General features: G+C 41.2%; 1 protein-coding gene across 2 annotated transcripts in view; it reads left to right on the top strand.

The window, feature by feature from the left end:
- Window positions 1-21580, top strand: part of TAFA5 (TAFA chemokine like family member 5) — a 676652-nt gene that overhangs the window by 340283 nt on the left and 314789 nt on the right. For both annotated transcript variants that reach the window (XR_009764476.1, XM_061640261.1), the window contains exon 2: window positions 10433-10582. Coding sequence is in view for 1 of the 2 variants with exons in the window: in XM_061640261.1 (XP_061496245.1) it covers window positions 10433-10582 (150 nt within the window). In the remaining variant the exon portion in view is untranslated. The remainder of the gene's footprint in view (window positions 1-10432; window positions 10583-21580) is intronic.

Here is a 21580-nt window from a genome sequence, read left to right as displayed (position 1 = left end):
ACCAGCCACCTATTCCCTGAAACCATTCTAAAATGGGATTAAGGAATGAATCTTCTAACAAATGCTTGATTTTACTGCTTTGTTTATACAGAGCAGCTCCACTATGATTCACTACACTTTGTTTATCTGGGATATACACACAACATTCTTGTTGTAACATCGCACATGTTCTCCCCATGCTCGAAGTTAACATGTCCAAGGCGAGCCTATTCTGCAAGACTGCTGCTCTCATGCTGGTCATTTCTATCCCTATTGCTTCTAGGGCCAGAGCTGTGGCATTTAAAGCTACTTCCATTGCTCTTCCAAAGATGTCTACTTTATACCTTATGTTAGCCACCCCTCCACGGGGAAACAGGGCCCAAGCATACTCAGCTGAGCTGAAAATGTCTCTTTGCCATCTGACTTTCCAAGCTCTATAATTTCCCACAAAAGGGCTTTCCAGGGTTTTTTCAAATCTATGTGGACCCCATAACAATCCCAGAGAACATCTTCCTATCCATCCTGGGGGCAACCATGGCCAGGCCTTTTCTCCACATATCCAATAACTCCCATTAGGGGCTACCCAGTTAATGCCAGGTCGTAGAGTCCAACTAGTACATATCCAGCCCTGCTCACTATGACTGGGATGGGGACATGTATGCACTGTCTGACACCCCCTATTGAAGCCCACTCGCCTCTGGAGCCTAGCTTCTGTTCTATCGTGCTTTACTTGTTCCCAACAGACTTCAGGCTGTGGTGGGGCATTTACTCTCAAGGGGGTAACCCATCCTAACCCATCATGTAACTGCTCAAATCCTCCCCTAATCCGAACAGTGGAGTTGGACTTCTGGGTGTCTATCCTGACTGCTCTGGCTTGGGTGGCCCTCACATCAAACCATTTGGGTCCTCCCTCAGTATCATGTGGGGTGACTACTGACTGTAAGGATTTCTGCAATTGCTTGGTCTCATTTAGAAAATCATAAAACACACACAATAAGCTTTTATTAAAATCCACCACCATTAAAGGAAAACCAGCAGCATGATGAGGTATCACTGAGCAAATCCAGCAGTTATATTGATGTTCCAGCTTGGCCAGGCTATAGCTGAGTTCTACATAGGCATTAACTTCAGACGCTGTCCAGACCAATGGAATGCAGCATAACATCCACAAGCATGCAGTGAGCTGTATCATAACTGAAAAAGGAAGAACAAAGAACTTAATTCTCTCCCTCCCCCCAACCAACTATACACACTCCCACATACTAACAGACACACCATAATAAATCTTAAGCATTCAGCAGCCTTTTTAAAAAGGCAATGCTAAAATCATCGAGGAAACGCTCTTATCGCACACAGTTATATATACATAGCAACACTGCCAGCATTAAGAAAATTCTTACTCACAAACCAGCATACAGTTTCATGTGCATAACTTCATCCACATGGCTCTTCCACATCGTGAGTTTCAGGAGGTTCCAGTTCAAGCTGATTTCTTCGGCCACAGGCAGGGTGCCAGGATTCCTCTTCCACGAACAGCGGTGTTTCCTTGGCAGCACGCAGCAGGTCTTCTGTTGAGCCACATGTGCCCCCCCTGCTTCCTGAAGCGAAGGAGGATTCACAAGCCGCTCCATGGGTGACCCTCCCCCCAGGAGCCCTCTCTGACTGAGTAGATGGCTGGCTGCTTCCAGGTTTCTTCCTTTCCAGTGCTTCCAATCCGACCTGACTGTCAGAAGTTTGATTTGCTGTTTCAGACCACTGGTTCTTTCGATTAGGGCGGCTGCTCTTGGAGGGTCCAAGCCACCCCTTCCTCTTCTGCCCATTTCTTTACTTCTTTACTCTTTGCCCAGGGGCTTATGTAGACATGCAGGGACACTCTTGTCTCACCTGTGATCACTGCCCAAACAGCACACCATTCCGCCCCCTGGCTGACCTTGCTCTTCTTCCCAAGAGAGGGTTTGGTCTTCTAGCTGGTAGGCAACGGCTGCTCCCTGCTGCAAGCCAGCGTCCTCTTTATCGGGGGGGAATCTTCTTTGCAATTAGCTGGCCCAACCGTCCCAGGTTGGCAGCGAGAAATTGCTTTTGCCCTTTCCCACAATAACTCAGGGGCTCAAACAAATGTAGACAACCCTCCCTGTGCCTTTTAACCTTCACAGGGTACGGGGTGCTTGTTACGGCTAGAATGCGCCCAGGGACTGCCCCCACCATAGGACTTGCTTCTCCCTTTATGGGATCATCACGGCGCATCCCAGGGGCGATGTCACTGGGGGATTTTAACTCATCTATGAGCAGCGGCTCTTCTTGCACACACACCTCCAGCTTTTCCTCTTCCACGGCCGGCACACAGGGAATGAAGGGCTTCTCTTTCGGCACTGTCTCTGTAACAGGAGCACACAGAATGCAAAGATCTGGTGGGCACGCCCCCCCTCTTCCTACACTATTTCTCTAGCACACAGAGTGAAGAGCTCTGGCAGCAGCTGCCCATCTCCCACACATTCCTTCTCCTGTATTTTCTCGCACGGAGCAGAGGAATTCATCGGCAGCACCCCCTCTTCAGCCCCTACTTGAACTTGCTCTAAAGTTTCTTCCCTTACCAGGGGGTTTGCTTCCCGCTCTCCGCAGTCCTCCTCCCTGGCAGGCGCTGGCATACTCACGGCTTCTTCTTCTTCCTCTGTTACTGACGTCAACTCTTCACAGTCCACCCCCTCCAGCTGCTCGTTCACCATCTGGGCCTCTTCAGCCACCCTAGTCTGGGTGCTCTGCAGCTGGACGTCTGGGTCACTTTTGATCTCTTGCCGTGGCTGCACAGATAAGACTGCCACCTCACAGGGTGTCTCTTCCTCTTCAGAAAGGCTCTCACATATCTCTCCCCTTTGCTGCCAGGGTTCCGGCAGGGCTCCCATCTCCTCATACGGGGCTTCCTCTTTCTTCAGCACTTGGCGCTTGACTTCCAGCTCTTTGCTGTCCTGCCCCCCAGCAGGCTCCAGGATGAATACAGTTTCTTTTTCATCTTCCTCTGCTGCTGACTGCCACTCTTCATAGTCTGCTCCCTCCAGCTGCCCATTCTGGGTGCCCTGCAGCTGGACTCCTGGGCCACTCTTGCCCCCTTGCAGCAGTTGATCAGGCGGGGCATTTTCTTCCTCATATGGGGTCTCCTTTTCCTCTCCAGAGACGCTCTTTTCCTGGCACTCTCCCTTCTCTGAGAGAGGATTAGCTGCCGTCTCACCTTCCCCCTCTCCCTGATCTTTAGTTTCCGGAGAGGTGATGATGCTACGCACTTTGGCATGCTTCAGGCATTTCTTCTGGGCTCGGCGAATTAGCCTTCCTGCCCATTTTTCAGCTCTCCACCACAGGTTTCGTATCCTGCTCTTCTTCCTAGCTGGTGTGCAGTCTTCCTGTGCTTCATTAGTGGCAAGACTGTCCTGCAACATTTCCCTAGTCAGGATTCTAATATCTCTTTCTTTTCCTAGCTCCTCTTCGAGCTTTCCTGCCTTTAACTTCCATTCCAGCTCCTGTTGCCCGGCAGCTCGCACAGCTGTCGGCAAAAGCCAAGCTAGAGTTCCTGCACACTGTTTCTCCCTAGCTGACCACTTTTCCAGCCTCAAGGACTCAACAGCCGTCACCAGGCCAGCTGGTGTGCAGTCCTTTTCTATTTCTGGCCAAGCCATCTGTCCCATCAGTACAGATATCTCCTTGGCCACTGGCCCCCACCTTTCATGTTGCGGCCAGCCCAGAAGGCGATTTTGCACTTCGACTTCCGTTACTTCCTCTTTCCCCCTAAATCTAAACATACTCAAGTCTGGTACCCTGCTCGCTGCGCCAATTGTAACACTTCAGGTTGTTTTGGGTTACCAGAGATGAGATGCAGACAAGAGATTTGCTTACAAAGAGTTAAAATTTATTGAGTAACTTACAAGCATACAGCCAAGTATTCCCAATAAAAGTGGAACAGCCGCACAGCCCTGCAGAAGCTAGTGTCAGACTGAACACCCATACTGGGCACAAGAAACATTCTTATAGTATTGAAGCTAGCATGTGGCATTGGCATGATTACATACGATATTGGCAGGTTTACATACACAAATGATATTTTTTACGCATTGAGCATTACAGCATAACACCAATAATTGGTTATTTGACCTTCTCACAGGACATCTTCAAATTGCTAGAAAACTATATGGAAATACCCTGGCACCCATCCTTAACATACTAGCCTACTATATATTCACTTCTATCTCTGCTAACCAGCAGTTGGTATACTATCTTTCTTTTGACCGTCCTTTGACTCGTCCACCTGGCTGTACTAACAAGCAACTGCTCATTAACTGTCTCTTGACCTTAGGCTTAAGCTAACTATAAAACACCTTGCTAATAACATATTCTTGAATATATGCCTAATTGGGCTCCTTTGATGCCTCTCTAACTAACAAGGTACATTCCCAGCATTATACTGGGCAGGTCATCATGCCCTTTCCTAGCTTAGGTTTTCAGATGATTATGGGATGCAGGGGCCTGAAAGGGGAATACAAGCCTTCAGGTTCACTTGCAAATACATACTGAATCTATACTTAACATAAGGCTACAATATCTTGCTATAGGCCTCTACTTGCTTGCTGGAAATAACAGACTGGTACAGGGTATACACAGGGACTTTCTGATTTGTAGCTCACTTTCTTAGCAACTACCTCATCTTCTAATTCTTCATATCCATCATGCTGTTGGTTTATGCATTAATTAATGTATAAACAAACAACATGATTAATTAATTAATTAATGTGGCATAGTGGCTTGGTCACATAAAATTATCCTCAGCTTCCAACCATGGGGCTGTGGGTTGAATTTCCATTTCTGTCCATATTGGAAACTTGCAGGTTCCTCTGCCTTTGGATGGCTATAGCTTAGTGGTAAAACACATGCTTTACATGACAATGATTACATGGCAGTGATTACAGGTTTTTGGGTTTCTTTCATCACCCAAATTTCATACAAACTATTCCAGGTCCCTGGTGTGATGTTCTGGTGCTATAAGTATATTGTAATGTATGTTGGTATAGGTTTGTATTAGGAGAATTATGATAAGTAGATAGTTAAGAGAAGGGGTGTGAATGAGTTGGAATGTTTGTGAATGTTGTGTGTTGATTGGCTAAGAGAATAGGGTGGTGGTTTTTGGCTGTGGGGTGACAGTTGGATTGGGCTGATCTTTGGAGCAGAGGGTTAGAAGGGAGGTAGTAGAAGTGTTGGAGTCTAGAAGATTGGCAACTTTAGGGGTCCATAACAAGGGTCTTTGGGGAACTCTGGTTTGACATGAGTGGAGTTAGTAAAAGTCACCTTGGTAAGATTTGTAAGAGAGTGTCACTGTCAGGAAAAAAACACATGGCATCCTGTGCTCACCACAAGAACAGGGAACTAACACTGATTGTCTGAAGTGTGTGGTAAACGGGTTCTTAAGATCAAGGCAAATGTGGGCTTTACTCCCATCTACTGGTGTCATTGGTGTACAATTTGAATAATAAAAGCTTCTAGGTTTTCATATATTACATTCAAGAGGGGTCTCCAGGAGGGTGAAGGGCTTGAGATATATTAGAAGTTTAAGTGGGATCTAGATAGTTACATTTAAATGGTAAAAGAGTTGGGTGATATAATATTGTGAGCCATAATAGCAGAGGGTGGACCGCCCAGCAGGAGGCATGCAAGGAAGACTTGGACTGGAATGTTCCAGTCAGGGAAGGACCCAGCGAGGGGAGGGACGGCGAAGCAAGCCCTGCTTCAGATGTTGACGGGTCACCTCCCTCAGTCCCAGACACCCCCCTCGAGAGACCACCAGACCCACCTGCCACCCCGCTGCCAGATGAGGCACCTCTCCCGGTGCCTTCACCACCACCAGACAGCTCTCCCTGCAAAGGAAGAGGATGGGACAGAGACTGAAGCCCTGCCTTTGTCCCAGTCCAGGAGATGAATGCAGCGGGAGATTCAACAATCTCAGCTCAGGAGGAGGCTGTGTTTATGTGCATGCATCCAACAGTGAGTTGGGCTGCATGCAAGTAGGGAGCCTGTCCAGCCCTCTTTAAGCTGGGCACGGGGGAAGGGTTAGTTGCTGAGTCAACGTCTTATTGCTGGCAAGTTATGCCTAGTTAGCTAGAGAGGGATGCTGAGTTCTGAGTAAGTAGTAGGTAGATTCATGAAGTGCACAGAACTGAAATTTTCTCTCACTTCAATAAAAGAAAAAAAAACAGCTGTGTCTGAGTCTGAGTTTTTTGAGTTCGGGCAGGACATAATAAGATTTTAGTTCAAATATTTAGAGGGAAGTTCAGAGATTGTGGGTGCTTGTAAATAAAGCATAAGGAAGAAACCTCAGGTAATTAAAAGAGATTACGGAAACCATGAGACATTTAATGAAGACCAACAGAAGAGAATTATCAACTGTCTCCCTACCATTGGAAGAATGTAAAGAACGTCCTATTGTTGTCTCTAGCAAGCTGAAATGAATTATAGGGGCTATAAAATGCCAAAACTAAATATAATATAAGGTATAGCTTAGATAATATCATTGATATAATGTTTATATAGGCATAGATTGTAGGTAATCATAACAGGAGATATAGCATCAGATAAGGCTTTAATAAAGAAGGTCACCTTGGGGCAGCAATTTTTGACAGTGGTCAGAAAAAGCCCCTTCTCCCCTGAAAAGGAGAAATAGAAGGTAAAAACCACAGGATTCACCACAAAAAGGGGAATGTTGGTGCAGATTGGGATAAACAATCTATGTAGACGGGTAGATCCTTCTTGGAAGAGGGGTATGTTCTAAGGAGAGTATGACCCAATCAACGTAGGAAGATTATAATAAAATAAATAGTTAATTAGTGGGGCAAGGGGTTATTGGAAATGGGGGGGTATTTAATGGAAACCCAGGGCAGCTCACAGCTGTTAGCTTACTCTGAAACCCAGAGGAATGTGTTGTCCAGTTGGGGAAGGAGAGGTGGCCCAAGGATCCTTGTTGTCTTTTAGTGTGAGTATTAAGTTTGCTTGCTGAAGAGTGTGGAGAGTGTGTTTGCTTTTTTTCCCCTGTTATCAATAAAATTCTTCTTTCAAATGATCAGCCTTGCTTTGGATTCCTGCTTTGGATTCCTGCTTTTGCTGGCTTTTAAGGAGGAGGATATTTGCACATGCAGTGGAGACAGGGGTGGTAGTAGTGTAAGGGGACCTTCGGTATTATAATTCTTATAGTCACAACGACTGGAACCAAATAAGTACTGGGACTCGGCTTGTAGGTATAAGAACCAACAGTTTCTATTGGTACCCTTATGCTTGAAAGATCCCACTCAGAATATTAGAATATTGCATCAGAGGCCAGGAAGGCAGGTTTTATTCATCGTATTTAAGAAATGTAATGAATGCAACTTATAAGAACTTAAGAACATTATTCTGTAACAACATGCTGAAGAACTGAATTAAAAGTGTTCTCGTTTATTCATATTGTCTGTTAAAAAAATCTGTTTTGTTTAAATTTGCCTGATTATTGGCTAGCTATCAGAAAAGAGCATTGTTGGGGCAAAAGATAAACAGAGGTGGAAACAGTAACAAATAGTGGCAGTGTAGTTTACTCTAGAGAGCAGGTTAAGGGAGCACCCCATAGCTGTGGTCTTTGAGGACATAAAGATACATGGGATGTCTGAGGCTTTCTGGTGGCTGAACAGTGAAGAGTTATTGGTTAGCTGTAATGTGTGTGGTAAATTGTATTTCTTTCTGTTAAAGGCTGAGTGAAAGCAGGGGAATACAGCACCTAGCAGTTAGAGTATCCTAGACAGCCCTGTGCCTTAATATTTTAGACAGTTAGAGTAGACAATAATGGGTCTATATGGATAACTGTTTATGAACTGTGTCACTCCTAGAGATGCAAGGGCCTAGAAAAATGGGTAAAACCTCCCGTTCCCCCCCTTTTTCTACTCCCCCCCGCTTGACATCTTTAGTAGACCCATATTTTCCAAAGGTTAATTTGGATATTGTTTGTTTGTAAGCACATGTTGGAACTTCTTTCACAATTCAAAATCTTTATAAAACTCTACACTGCTTATATAAATACAAAGGAATTTCTTGGTGATTTAAAACATTATTTGTAATATATACCAAAGGCTTGCCAACATGGTTCCCATGGGCACACATGTGCCTGCAGAAACCTTCTCTGGTGCCCTCAGAGTCCCATCTGCTGAACTCTAGTTTGAAAGAAATACTCTTTTGTAGCCAATAGAATAGGTTGTGGGATGTGTGGGATGGCTGCAGCAGTTTCTCCCATTTACAAATGTACCCACAAGCCCCAATAAGTTGGCAACATCTGCGTTAGAGTATACATATCATTTATATATTTATGAGATGAACATGCTTCTCAATCTTCTTTGGCAAAGCTGCTAAAATCGCAAATACTGTGACTACTGGGATTCAGTTCTTAAAGCAGATGTGATATCTGCAGGTATAGTTTGTTAGGGGCAATTAGTCAAATGAACCTTTGTGCATGTTGAGTTATAAAAAGAGTTTCTGTTGCTAGGCATCCAAATAACAGCACATGGGGAAAATTACTGTGTAAAATAAGACTGTATGTGCAATTCAGAGAAATACGTTAATATAAAACAAACATACAGTTTGTACAAAGGTCTCTAGAACAGCCTTTCCCAACCTTTGAGTCTTTAGATGTTGCTGGACTACAATCATTCCTGACTATTGGTCATGCTGGCTGGGGCTGATAGAAATTGTAGTCCAACAACATCTGGGGACCCAAAGGTTGGGAAAGGCTGCTGTAGAACACTAAGCTCAAACTGAACTGAACCTTTTGTTGTTTCAATGTTCTATTGTGCCTTCTATAATTAAAATAGAACAAAGCCCTCTCCCTCCCACCTCACAACAGCATGGAACTGCATTCTGCCATTCAGGATTATCCTGCTCCACAAAATACTTTCTGATGATATTTCCAACCAATAGGTGTTTGTGATAATTACAACAGTAATTAATTCACATTTTCTCAGATACAAAATACAGCATATTCCTGATGATGAAAAATGCATTATATTTGCAACAGAAGGACATTGTTGAGAGAAGAAAATGTACTGATTACCATAAATGGAAAACATATTTAGCATATAACAGTATCCATGTACGAGCAGAGCTGAACAGACCTCTGCTTGTGCAGAGGACTTCCTCTTTCTCTCCTACCCTAATCTGCCTTCCATATCTGCTCTGGAATGTTTGGGGTTGGATAATCCTGGTGTAAAAGAAGAAAACATTTACATAAATAATATTGTGACCATTTTCAGATTCCTCTATTGAATTTGTATTTACCTTTTAATGTTTTTTATTCATTTTTAGAGTTTCACAGTATTTGTATAAATGCCGCAAAGGTGATATGTATTCTCTCTAGTTGCATGTGAGTTTAAACTTTTACTGCTATATAATTTGCAGTTAATTGCAGACATTAGCATAACAGTGCAATTCCCCCTATGTCTGCATCTGTATTTTTTCCGTTATTTTCAAATTTTCTGAGGATTAGATGCATTCTGCCTCTAATTGGACATGCTAATAAATGCCAATAACTGCTGGATCTCTTCTTGCAGGAGACAGACATAAAAAACCTACTTAGTGAAATGGGTCTGGTTTTGTCAACCTTATGTTAAGAATCATTATATAATCTATGAATTTCTCAGTAGCAAGAACAGCAAAACAAACAGCACCCACTCTTTTAAAAAAATCTTATCTGGTGGGAAAGAGTGATCTTATTTTTTTTTTAAAAAAGCAACCTTGTTACACAATTATTTTTGCTGTAGCTTTCTAAATTTCCCTTAAAACATTTTTCATAATGATCCTATTGCTTTCTTTTACTTTGTTAAACAGTAGTAGTATGGAAATATTAGCAAGTAAAGGGGGTGATACTTTCCTTACTAAGTAATTTCTATTACTTGGACATGTTTAAAACAGTTTCATATTTTATTCTGATTGTAAGAAATCATTTGAAGAATAATAATGATAGAAGTTTAATTCTTTGCAGTTTATTATTTCTTAAACTGTATTGCACCATAGTTGTGGAAATGTGGATCCATAATTCCTCGGTATTTTGGATAAAGGATAGGTAACTTTTAACATTCCTCTTTTTCCTATTGAATGTTTCTAGTCTTCTTACACAAGTGTACTCAAAATGTCTCTTTTATATAAAAGTAAGCTGTTCTGTTAACAAAGTAAAAATAACTTGTTTCATGAAACATTTATAAAATATAGTTTTCTGACTAGTTCAGTTGTCAAAGACTTATGCTTCTCTAGCCCAAGTGGAAAATGCATGTTACCTCTGTTTTTATTACATCTATGAACTGGCTTTCCAAATGTTATGGAGTGTCTGGTACTTCTTTTTTAAAAAAACTGTAACAGATTGCCTAGTACATTCAGTGACTTTGGTACCTGTTGCTGGTTCTTTCTCCAGGTCAATTGGCTGCAGGTACATGTGAGATTGTTACTTTGGACAGAGACAGCAGTCAGCCCCGAAGGACTATAGCCCGACAAACAGCTCGTTGTGCATGTAAAAAAGGACAGATTGCCGGTACAACGAGAGCAAGGCCAGCCTGTGTTGATGGTAAGAGATGGAAGATCATTTAACTTAATATCCACCCAACACAGAACTGGTTATCAACCACTTTATTTGTTCAGATTCTGACGTGTCCTATAAAATATTTGTGTATTCACCAGCCAAGTGAGCATGTTGACCTAAGAATTATGGTTGAACTTCTTGTAAATATTGTCTATGTGCCTCTAATGGACAATTGACTCACTTTCTTTTCTGGTCTAAAACCTTTATTTTGTGTTTGTCAGCTGATGAAGTGGAGAAATGTTAGGTCATCTCCCCATGGATCTGTATCTTCAGGTTGGTTGTGTCAGTTCCATACCAACAGACAACCAAGCCATGATGTCCAGATGGCATATTGGAACATTGCTGTACATTTTCTCTGCCAGATACTACAGACCTAAAATTGGTTTTGTTGTGGTGTGGGAAATGGTTGTCATGCATTACAGTTTCCTTGCACTAAGAAAAATACTGCTTATCAAAAACCTTCCTATTGCTTTCTTCAAGTGTCAAGAGTTGGGTTTTCACAGCAACCCTTTACTGGCATCGCTAGCATAATGCTCTGCAACTTAATTTGAATTACAACCAATGTGACCACTCCTGCATGAAAGTTAATGTGATTGGGGGGAGGTGGAAGCGCTAGTGATATTACAATGGAACTGTTGCATTATACCTTATAATTCTGCTGTCCTTTAACTCATTAAAAACATCATTCTGTATGATTCACTGCAGATGCAGTGTGTTGCCTGAAGCTTGCAAAAATGCTGATGTAGAGGGAGGATGAAAATATTTCAGGTTGAAATATTTTTTATGTCTCAAATGAACTACTGTATTCTAACTAGACACCAGTGGTGCAGTCAGTAGTGTAAGCCTGCTAATGAAAATGTACTAACAAACATTCAGGTTGCAATTAAAATAAAATAACATAGGGCTCCTGTTATAAATAGACAGCATTAACAATGGAATGTTTTGAGTTAGGTTTTGCAGAGAAAAACACAAATGGATGCTTCTGTGAAAAGATAATAAATTCATATCTCCTTTGAAAAATGACTCATACTTGAGCCCATTAAAAAAGTGCTGAGACTTCAGTACCATCTCATCAGAATTTGACTCTTACCAACTATCAAAGAAGACAGCACAAAGGGGATTTCATTGCCTGCCCACCAAGCTAAATATAAAACATCAGTTCTATTTTTGTGTTTTGCCTTCAGTCTTGCCGGTACTCTAAAATCTGCTTGTTCTTTCCATTTGCTCCATCATATTTGCCACGGCATGTTAAGTCATTTTCCCCTCTCTCCTTTTCAGTTTAAATAGTGCTGTACCATTGCAGTTCTAAGCCAAGAGCCTTAATAGGTCTACTAATTTTGAAAGGCCATTTGATTTGTTTGATATGTAAACTTTATTTTTGTTTAGTTTCATGTCCAGCTCTTTTTCACTGAATGCATTCAATTTTGGATATATTGCAATTCTTTAATCTGAAAATACAGATATATCTTGTGCAACCAAATTCATTATATTATTTAAGCACTAATAGAGTTGAATTAACATATGTTCTCAATTTACAGACTCATTTATTATTTACAAGTGAAATAAAAAGTAATATTTTTATTTAGGTTGAATTTTGTTATTAATTCACTTCTTTTATTTTCATCACACAGTCTATTTTCTAATTCCTTCTTTGGAAGTAAACTTCATTATAATCAATAGAACTTATAACCAAATGTATTTAGAATTGTGAGTAAGCTGTAATGATGTTAATCGTTAGTTTGGAAGTGAAATGAGGACATCCCAAAATAAGGTAGTGATTTCTGCATAGTCAGGGATCTCCCTATACTGTATATAAGTGTATACTTTTGTATAGAATAAATAAATAACCCCAAAATGTTCTGATATGGAGAAATGAACTTCTAGAATTTTGGGGATGTTGATGCTATAAACAGTTCAGCCTGTAGCAATGGTAAATTCTAGAACAACTGGTCTTATTGTCTAGAGATGGAGCTTCATATTGAATGCCAAAGGCAGGAACTTTTGCCTTTATTGTTACATTTGATTCAGGCAGAGGGGAAAACACACTTCCACACCTCATAGCTACAGTAAATCTTGGATTTAGACATTGTTTTCTGTGTGAATCTTTTGATTCTGGACTGGAAGGCAGGGGTCTAAATAAATGAGAAGTCAGAAATTCTGGTGTGTGAGTTGTCTGCCATTACCTATACTAATTGCAAAAACAAATTAAACTGAAATATTTATAAATATTATAAATAAATATTAAACTGTTAAATAATGTTTTTTTTAAAAAAAAAGTATAGCAAATTACTATAACAAAATTAGCTAAGTTTCTTTAAATGTTATCAGTTCACCAAACAATGTTTCTCTTCGGGTCAGCCTACAGTTAACAAAATAAATAAATTATTTAATAAAGCTAAGAAACAGCAGTTACTAAATGGTTAATGTTAAAGGCAATTGTAAAGATTATCTGCCACTTTCACAGTGGCTTTCTTAGTTTTATGGAATATTTTTGACAAACAAATATGTGGTCAGTAACTGGTCAATTGACCAGTATGCCCAGCTTAGGTGTTTATACATGCAGCCTTTTAGATACAAGTCTTGTTTTTGATACATGTTGGTTTGATTCTGTGGTGCATCTCTGGTGTAATGTTCACATATGTTAATGTTCACATGTGATGATGAGCATTGTTTCACTTGACTTGATTTGTTTTAATTCTTTTTTTAAAAAAAACTTAAACCAGAGTGGAGGCCACATTAGTTATAGCTAGTAATTTTATTTCATTCTCTGCATTTTATCTTTGGAAACCTACAAGGAGTTGTTAGGATCAAAACTGATTATGTATGAGTCCTGGTTTACCAGATTGTTACAAAATTCTGATGTGTGGGAATATGTTTTAAATTGTGTCCTTACAAGGGAGAATGTAAATTATGCTCCATTTTAAATTTAGAAAATATGAGCAATATAATTAAATTAATGCACTGCAACTGTGATCGACAAAATAGTTACAGCTGGCACTTGGATTTTAGCCATTTTAATTGCATTGACTTCAATAGGTGTAAATAGTTTTAAATTAAAGCACCATGGCTTAAATGTCTTATCTTCAATGAGACTAATCCACTCCAAATACCCCATCTTGGCATATTCATGAACTATGCTGAATAAGTGCAGTTCTTATGAATAAAAGAAGTTTTATGAATTGGTATCCATTAAATTCCTGAAAATACTCTGAATGTACTGTAGGAGATCTCGGCCTTTAATCATCATCCTATTTAAGATATAAGGCTTCTTAAGTTTATAAATACTGAATTTATAGTGTGTGTGACTGTTTTCACTGGATATAAATCTGGCACAAAAAAAGAGAGATCTGATGCATTTGTAACTAGTATGGTGTTGGCGGTTGGGGGGAACTTTAGGAAGACTAGTGTTTGTTGCTGAAGCCTTAGAGGTATTCCATGTTCTTATTCAGACAAAAAGGCTTGAATGATTTATTTCAAGACAGAAGAGCTAACTAGTTTAAGTAGTGATTGGCCTTATGTAACAGTTAGTTAATTAGGAAGCTAATTAGGTATTGTCAGGTAGCTAAACTTGACATTAAAAAACTGAAAGAAAGAAAAAAAAGTATTATGTTCACACTTATCACTACTGAGGAGGTAAGACATTGATCAAAGTCTAACTTTATGCTCTTTGTAGGCTGCTTTATAAGTCTGCTCTTCTTTTCTTGTAAATGGAATACAGACTTAAGGATACACAAACTTCATAGGTCCCTTCCACTTCTGTGTACACAGAAAGATCAGTCGTGCATCATAATTGCAAAAGAAAATTCTAATAATATCACAGTAATTTGAATGCTAATGCAACTTGGCAACTTGTATGACTGATGAAGATTTATTCTACTTGAACAGATAATGTTACTTGGATACCACAAGCATTTAATGTTTCCAATAAAACATTCCCAATTATCTTGAAAGACAATAAACTTCCTCAGCCATGAGGTAAAGATAGCACTGCCAGTTTGATACAGGCTTTAAGATTTTTAATTGCATTTCAGAGATGCAGTATACTGTACTATTGGTCTGACATCCTAAACACCTAAACTCTGAAGAAATAGTAGGCTTCTTTGAAATGTCACTAAGTGTTTATCTGTGTATGAGAGCCTCCAAGGAGGACATTGCAAATGCTACTGGCATGACAGCTTCTCTATGCAGTGGTTATAAACGCTTTGGATAATATCCAACAAAATTGTTCTGTTCGCAGAAAGACTTCTCCTTGCACAGCAAAACTTCCCCACCTTCTCTGCCCCCCCCCAAACAAGTTCTACGGAGAAAAGGGGGAGGGAAAGTTGCATTATGCAAACAGAAGTCCTTGCGAGAACAGGACAACTTTGTTGAATAAAACCAATAAGCTTATATCATGTGGAAAATCTCTGTACCAATATGACACATTCCAGGCAATGTATGAAGCAGGCTTTGTCCAGTTCCTGAGACTTTAGCCTTAGGTTTTTGTACCATCGATTGCTACATCTGGAGGATTAGTGGTGCTAGTAATGTCCAGGATAGCTTGCAGTATCACTCTCATACTCAGCAAGCACTGTTTATATTTTGATGTTAAGGATACACCATTAATGTGTATGTGCATCTGTTGTTCTCAAAGGTTGACTGACTTCAAAATCTGAGTGCACTTTGAGTGTATGTTTGCTAGTGATGGTAGAAGGAAAACAAAGTATCTTATATATTAGAAGATATACCAGTTAACATAGAGTTTTGCAAATTAGCATTGTTAGGTTTTACTGTTTATTTATTTATTTGATTTATATCTCACTCTTCCTCTGAGTAGGCACCTGGGCGGCAAACAAAAGCAATAAAAACACTTTAAAACGTCATGAAAACAGACTTTAAAATACAACAAAACATCTTTAAAAACATATTAAAATAAAACATGTTTAAAAACATTTTTTTTAAAAAAAAAACTTCATTTTTAGAAAAGCTTTAAAAAATGTTAAAAAACAATTCCAACACAGACACAGACTAGGATAAGGTCTCAACTTAAAAGGCTTGTTGAAAGAGGAAGTTCTTTAGTAGGCTCCGAAAAGATAACAGAGATGGCACTTGTCTAATATTTAAGGAGGGGAATTCCAAAAGGTAGGTGCCACTACACTAAAGGTCCACATCCTGTCTTGTGTGGAACAGACCTGCTGATAAGGTGGTATCAGCAGAAAACCCTCACCTGCAGAATGCAGTGATCAACTGGGTATATAAGGAGTAAGACGTTCTTTCAGGTGTCCTGGTCCCAAGCTGTATAGGGCTTCGCACACCAAAACCAGAACCTTGAACTTAGCCTGGTAGTTAATGGGCAGCCTGTGCAATTCTTTCAACAGCGGAGTGACATGTTGGCAACCCTGCCCCAGTGAGCAGTCTCGCTAATGCATTTTGCACCAGCTGCAGCTTCCAGACCAACCTCAAGGGCAGCCCCACATAGAGTGCATTACAGTAATCCAGCCAGAAGGCTACCAGTGCATGGACAACAGTGGTCAGGCTATCCCGGTCTAGAAATGGTCTCAGCTGTCTTACCAGCCGAAACTGGTAAAAGGCACTCCTAGCCACTGAGGTCACCAGGGCCTCTAGTGACAAAGATGGATCCAGGATCACTCCCAGATCATGAATCTGCTCTTTCAGAGGAAGCATGACCCCATCCAAAGCAGGCAATTGACCAATTATCAGAACTCGAGAACCACCAACTCACAATGCCTCCATCTTGCTGGGTTTCAGACTCAGTTTATTGGCCCTGAAAATGACCCTGGAGATAGGATTGGAACCACTGTAATAAAAGCCTCCTATACCCATCTCAGCAAGTCAGCCCAGAAGGATACCATGCTCAATGGTATCAAAAGCTGCCAAGAGATCAAGTTGCACTCCCCCTGCCCTTCCGATAAAGGTCATCCATCAGGGCAACCAAGGCTGATTCAGTCCCATAACCAAGCCTGAACACAGACTGGAATGGGTCAAGGTAATCTGTTTCATCTAAGAGTACTTGCAATTGTTGCACCACAACCCTCTCCATCACCTTCTCTAAGAAAGGGGTATTTGTGACCAGGCAGTAGTTATCCCAAACCAATGGGTCCAGGCTGGGCTTTTTCAGGAGCAGTAAGATCACTGCCATTTTCAAGGTGGCTGGAACCACTTCCTCCTATAATGATGCATTGACAACACCCTGGATCCACTCAGTGAAACCTCAGCAAGCATTAATAAACCAAGAAGGGCAAGGTCTAGAGGACACATTGCTGGCTCCATTGTTACAAGCATATTGTCCATGTCCCAAGAGGTTGCAGCAGATGTTGCACTGGACACCTCACGGGGGACTATAGTACATGTGGATGGGACATCAAGATTGATACACAGGCAAGCAACTCTACCCTCAAAGTGCCTTGCAAACAATTCACAGTGGGCCTCTGAAGGGTCTAAAACTCTATTTCCTGGAGTTGATGTCAACAGAACCCTAACAATACGGAAAAGTCCACTGGATGGCTACTTGAGGATGCAATGCAGACAGAGAAGTGGGCCTTCTTCGCTGCCCTCACTGTCACACAGTAGGCACAGTAATGATGTTTTACTCGTACCTGATCAGCCTCATGGCACGTCTTTCTCCGCTTGTGCTCTAGGTATCGTCCAGCCTGTTTCATTGTCCTTAGTTCACTGGTGTACCAAGGTACAAACTGGGCTACACAATGCTGGAGAGGGTGCTCAGGGACAACTATGTTAAGAGCCAGACACGCCTCATTGTTCCACAGCAGGACAAGGGCTTCAACAGGGTCACCTGCTCTTATCTACTGGGAATTCCCCCAGGGCATTCAGGAATCCAGTGGATTCCATTAGTCTCCAGGGATGGACCATCTTAATCTCTCCATCATCTCTGCAGTGGAGGATCGGAGTTGTAAGTCTAACCTTCATCAAGAAGTGGTCTGACCATGACAATGGGATGACATCCATTCCCCCTATCTCCAGACCACCTCTTTCTTCATCTGGAGCAAAATCCAAGTTGAGGATGTGCCCTGCCCTATTGTCGGGCCGGTGACAACTTGAGACAGCCCCATGGTCATCATGGAGGTCATCAAGTCCCAGGCCAGAACACCAGAGGCAGCCTCAGCATGGACATTGAAATCACCCAGGACTATTGTCCTGGGCTCCTCCAATACCACAGCCGAGACAGCCTTTGCCAGCTTGGTCAGAGGAGGGTAGACTGTACACAAGCAGCAACCCCAGTTTACTGTCTCCTTGGCCCAACACCAGGTGCAGGCCCTCACAGTCAGCTCCAAGACAGAGTGGTTTCCTGGGTGACAGAGATGGAAGTTTTGTAGACCACAGCAATTCCTTCCCCCTCCCATCCCTGTAGCCTGTGCTGGTGTTGCACTGAGTATCCAGGTAGGCAAAGTTGGGTCAGATCAACTCCTCCCCTCTCACCTACCCAGGTCTCAGTAATGTACTCCAAATCGGCATCTTCATCCATGATCAAATCAGTGTGGTTTTATTGTGTACCAATCTGGCGTTAAACAACAAAACACATGGGCCAGTGGGCACAACAGATGAGCAACAAGGAACCCATCTATGAGAGGAGTGGGAGAGAGGAACAAGGTGTAGATAGCCTTGCCCTCATCTTCTATGGTAGCTTACAATCTCTCCATGACTATACCTCCTTCTACCCATGATCACTGAAATTGGGATGGCATCACCCATGTTCTTCCTTACTAAGACTTCTCCTAAACACCTGATATGGATATAACAAGAGCCCACTAACATAACCTACCTGAACCAGTTATCCCAATAGGCCTCTCAGAGAATTGGGAACAGTCAGACCCACTCAGTATCTTTTACACAGGGCACATCTACCCCCCCATCTCACACCCAGGGAGGGTCAGCCTTTTGCCAGTTGCAGACTCACACTCTGAAGGCATATGGCAACTTTCTCCTATTGTCCAGTTCACTGCACAGGCTCTCACCCTGAACAGGAACTACACATGTGTCATACACCCTCCCCACTACCAATCTCCTCTAGATTGGTTTACAAAAAAAAATAGAAGGGGGTAGCTCCTTTGCCCTCAGGACTCCCCAAGGGTCAACCCACTTTGCTGTCACCCCTTTTGTGGCAACCCCAGCGGCGGCAGACACGCAGCCCAAGAGCAGCCAGGCTTTTATGCCCTCTGACCCAGCCAGGAGCTGATACAAGAGGCTGCAAGATTAATTGCAGCCTCTCTCTAGAGTCAGGGTCAGGCAGGGGTCCCAGTCCTTGTATCACTTACCTGGGACCTCAGCTGTCTCAAGCAGTGGTTGCTCTTCTTCTGTGTTCATCTGACTAATAGGGTTTGGACTAAAAGTAGTCAGCATGACAGCTGGTACAACTGACATCTTCCTTATGGGTTGCCAGCATGCTGGGTCAGTATACTTATCTCCTGTGAAAGCACTATAGCTGTTGAGAAAGTGTTGTGAGCCTCTGAACTTAAAAATAAATCTGGAACATTGCTGAAATGGGGCAGAAATAGTATGGGGAGGGGAAGCATTCAACCGTGTATTTCTGTGGTTCATGATTACAATTTCCTCTGTTTTATGGATACTTTTAAATACTTTATGGATGGAGGTAGAATAAGGTGTGATGCTTCCTGTGTTTCATAAGAGACACAGGTCAGTTACTATGCACTCTGTTTCAGTATGCTTTAAAGCAGTAAGTATCTTGACTGCCATAGCCCCACTTTACACTGATCTGTCTTGTTCTTTATTCAAACTCCTTAAATTCTGATGGAATTATCTTATAGCTTTTATGCACCAGACCTCCCCTTCTCTCACACACAAGGGATTTCTCCAAGTTTATTCCTTTTGAATTTCCCTATCCTTGGCACGCACAGCTTATTTCCCTTTCCCTTCTTTCTGCTTCTCCTATCACCTCTATTCTTCTTTGTATTTTACTCACCTTTCCATTCTATCCATGACTCTCTGAATCCCATTTGGGTGTAGAGGTTATCTGTATTATGACATAGAAACCATTATTAGGGATGAAAGTAGATGTCGCCAAAGCATGAAGAAAATATTATAGGTGACGGATAGCTATTAATGTTACAGTTTGCTTCTCTTCCCTGGAAATTATATTTCATCTGCAGTATCCCAAAAGACTTAGAGATTTAACTATAAGCACAAATTACTTCATCTTTCACTTTAACGTGGTCTCCTTCGGGGCCTAACCTGGCAACAACATGGCAGCTGAGGCTGGGAAATGAAAACTGAGAGTGCTGGGAAATTTTAAGATTTAATTATTTAAATTGGAACTTCACCAGTATGCTAGGTTTAACTCCCTCATGCATACAGATGCTACCATGGGATCTTTAATTATATAAAATGCATGTTTTAGTTTACTGGGAAAATGACACGTTTAAAAACATAGTGCAGCAGAAGGGGATGTTTGTTCAGTGCACACATAATTCTGCCATTTGCATTCTGTGTAGTTCCCAGGCAATTTTGCCTTAGTGATCACTAGGGATGTTCAAAACCTGTCTGTTTATTTCCATGAAATTTTCTGCTTTGCTTTCTCAATCTCTCCAGTTCAAAGTCTGTTTTGAATATTCTTGTGTTGTTTTTTTGCTTCTGTGCATGCCGGGTTCTTATCCCACCATCCCCCCACTAAAAAAAAGAAAAATTACTTTGCACAGAGTGAAGTGGGCTGCTGCATACATTTTGATATTATACATGCACAAATGAATGCACAAAATGTCTGGCTGTGCCACAATTTGTATTCCATTTTGCTGCCCTGCCTTGAATCATGAGCAATATGTGAAGGAGAAAAGATCAAAGTTAGATCTGCAAGTACATAAGTATAGACCATCTCAGAAAGTGCCAACAAGAGGTATTCATAAAATCATTATTTTGCTTACTTATTTGCACATTAAGTTTGACGTACATGTGCCTCAATCCATCTGATGTTATATGTGACAGTTGCTGTGTAGTTGTATTATGAAATGTAATTTTTGCATAATTTTATATTATCCTATTTTAAATCAGTATTGTGAGGAGTTTTGCAAAGCCTGGTTTGATAGGAAAAACAAAATCTGGACTAGATGGACTTTTGAGCCATCTACTAGGGGCTGACGTATATGTATGTGTTTAGCATCCTATATTCTTTGCAGTGTTTCATTGATGCATGGAAAGATACCACCTATACTTTTTTTTTGCATAACCATATTTGTTGCCTAAGTACTGTAATATGATAATAACTGGAAAGTGAACTCTAGCATTCAGCAGTTTCTGAAGTGAGTGGCCACAATGCTTCCCATTAGTAGGATTTTCTGCCTTTTCTATAGTCATTGCGGAATTTCATTACACCACTGGGAAAGAAAAAAAATAGAATGAGTGCAGATAACTAGCAGCTTATAGTGGTTCTATCAACAATAGCCATCCATACTCATGTCAAGAAAAATAAGGAAAGCCTATCTTCAAAAACCTTTACTACTTTCTGTGAGAGTTTCAGTAACTATTGAATCCAATTCTCTATGGCTTTCATAAGGGTTCTTTATCCCCTAGAGCTTATTAACCTCAATTGTAGTCCTACAATACAGTACTAATGATTTTTTTCCAGGTTGTCTTAAAGCATTGTTGACATTACATGGTCACCTTCACTGATGCACTGCAGCTTTAGCCCTGAATAAAAAGTGGTTGTGATAATATATCGTAAAATCAACGTTCATTATGCACACTGTTAACAAGCAAGACACTAATACTTTCTGGCAGGGCATCTTTTTTTTTTCATTCAGTTGAGCTACAAAATATTGGGTTAGTAGTGAATACCTATCTATGTTCATATTTGGCCAAGAAATTTATGTTAAGTGCCCTAGAAATGGGTCTCTACCAAATATTTTTATTTAGTGTCTTTCCCTTTTTTGTCTATCATCTAACTTTGTAGGAGATTTTAAACAACAAATATTTAATCCCTTTGGAAATTTTAGGGTAGCCTTTCCCAACCTTTGG

Source organism: Rhineura floridana, chromosome 8 (genome assembly GCF_030035675.1).
Source record: "Rhineura floridana isolate rRhiFlo1 chromosome 8, rRhiFlo1.hap2, whole genome shotgun sequence".
Classification (NCBI taxonomy): domain Eukaryota; kingdom Metazoa; phylum Chordata; class Lepidosauria; order Squamata; family Rhineuridae; genus Rhineura; species Rhineura floridana.
This window is presented reverse-complemented; position numbering and strand designations above follow the sequence as displayed.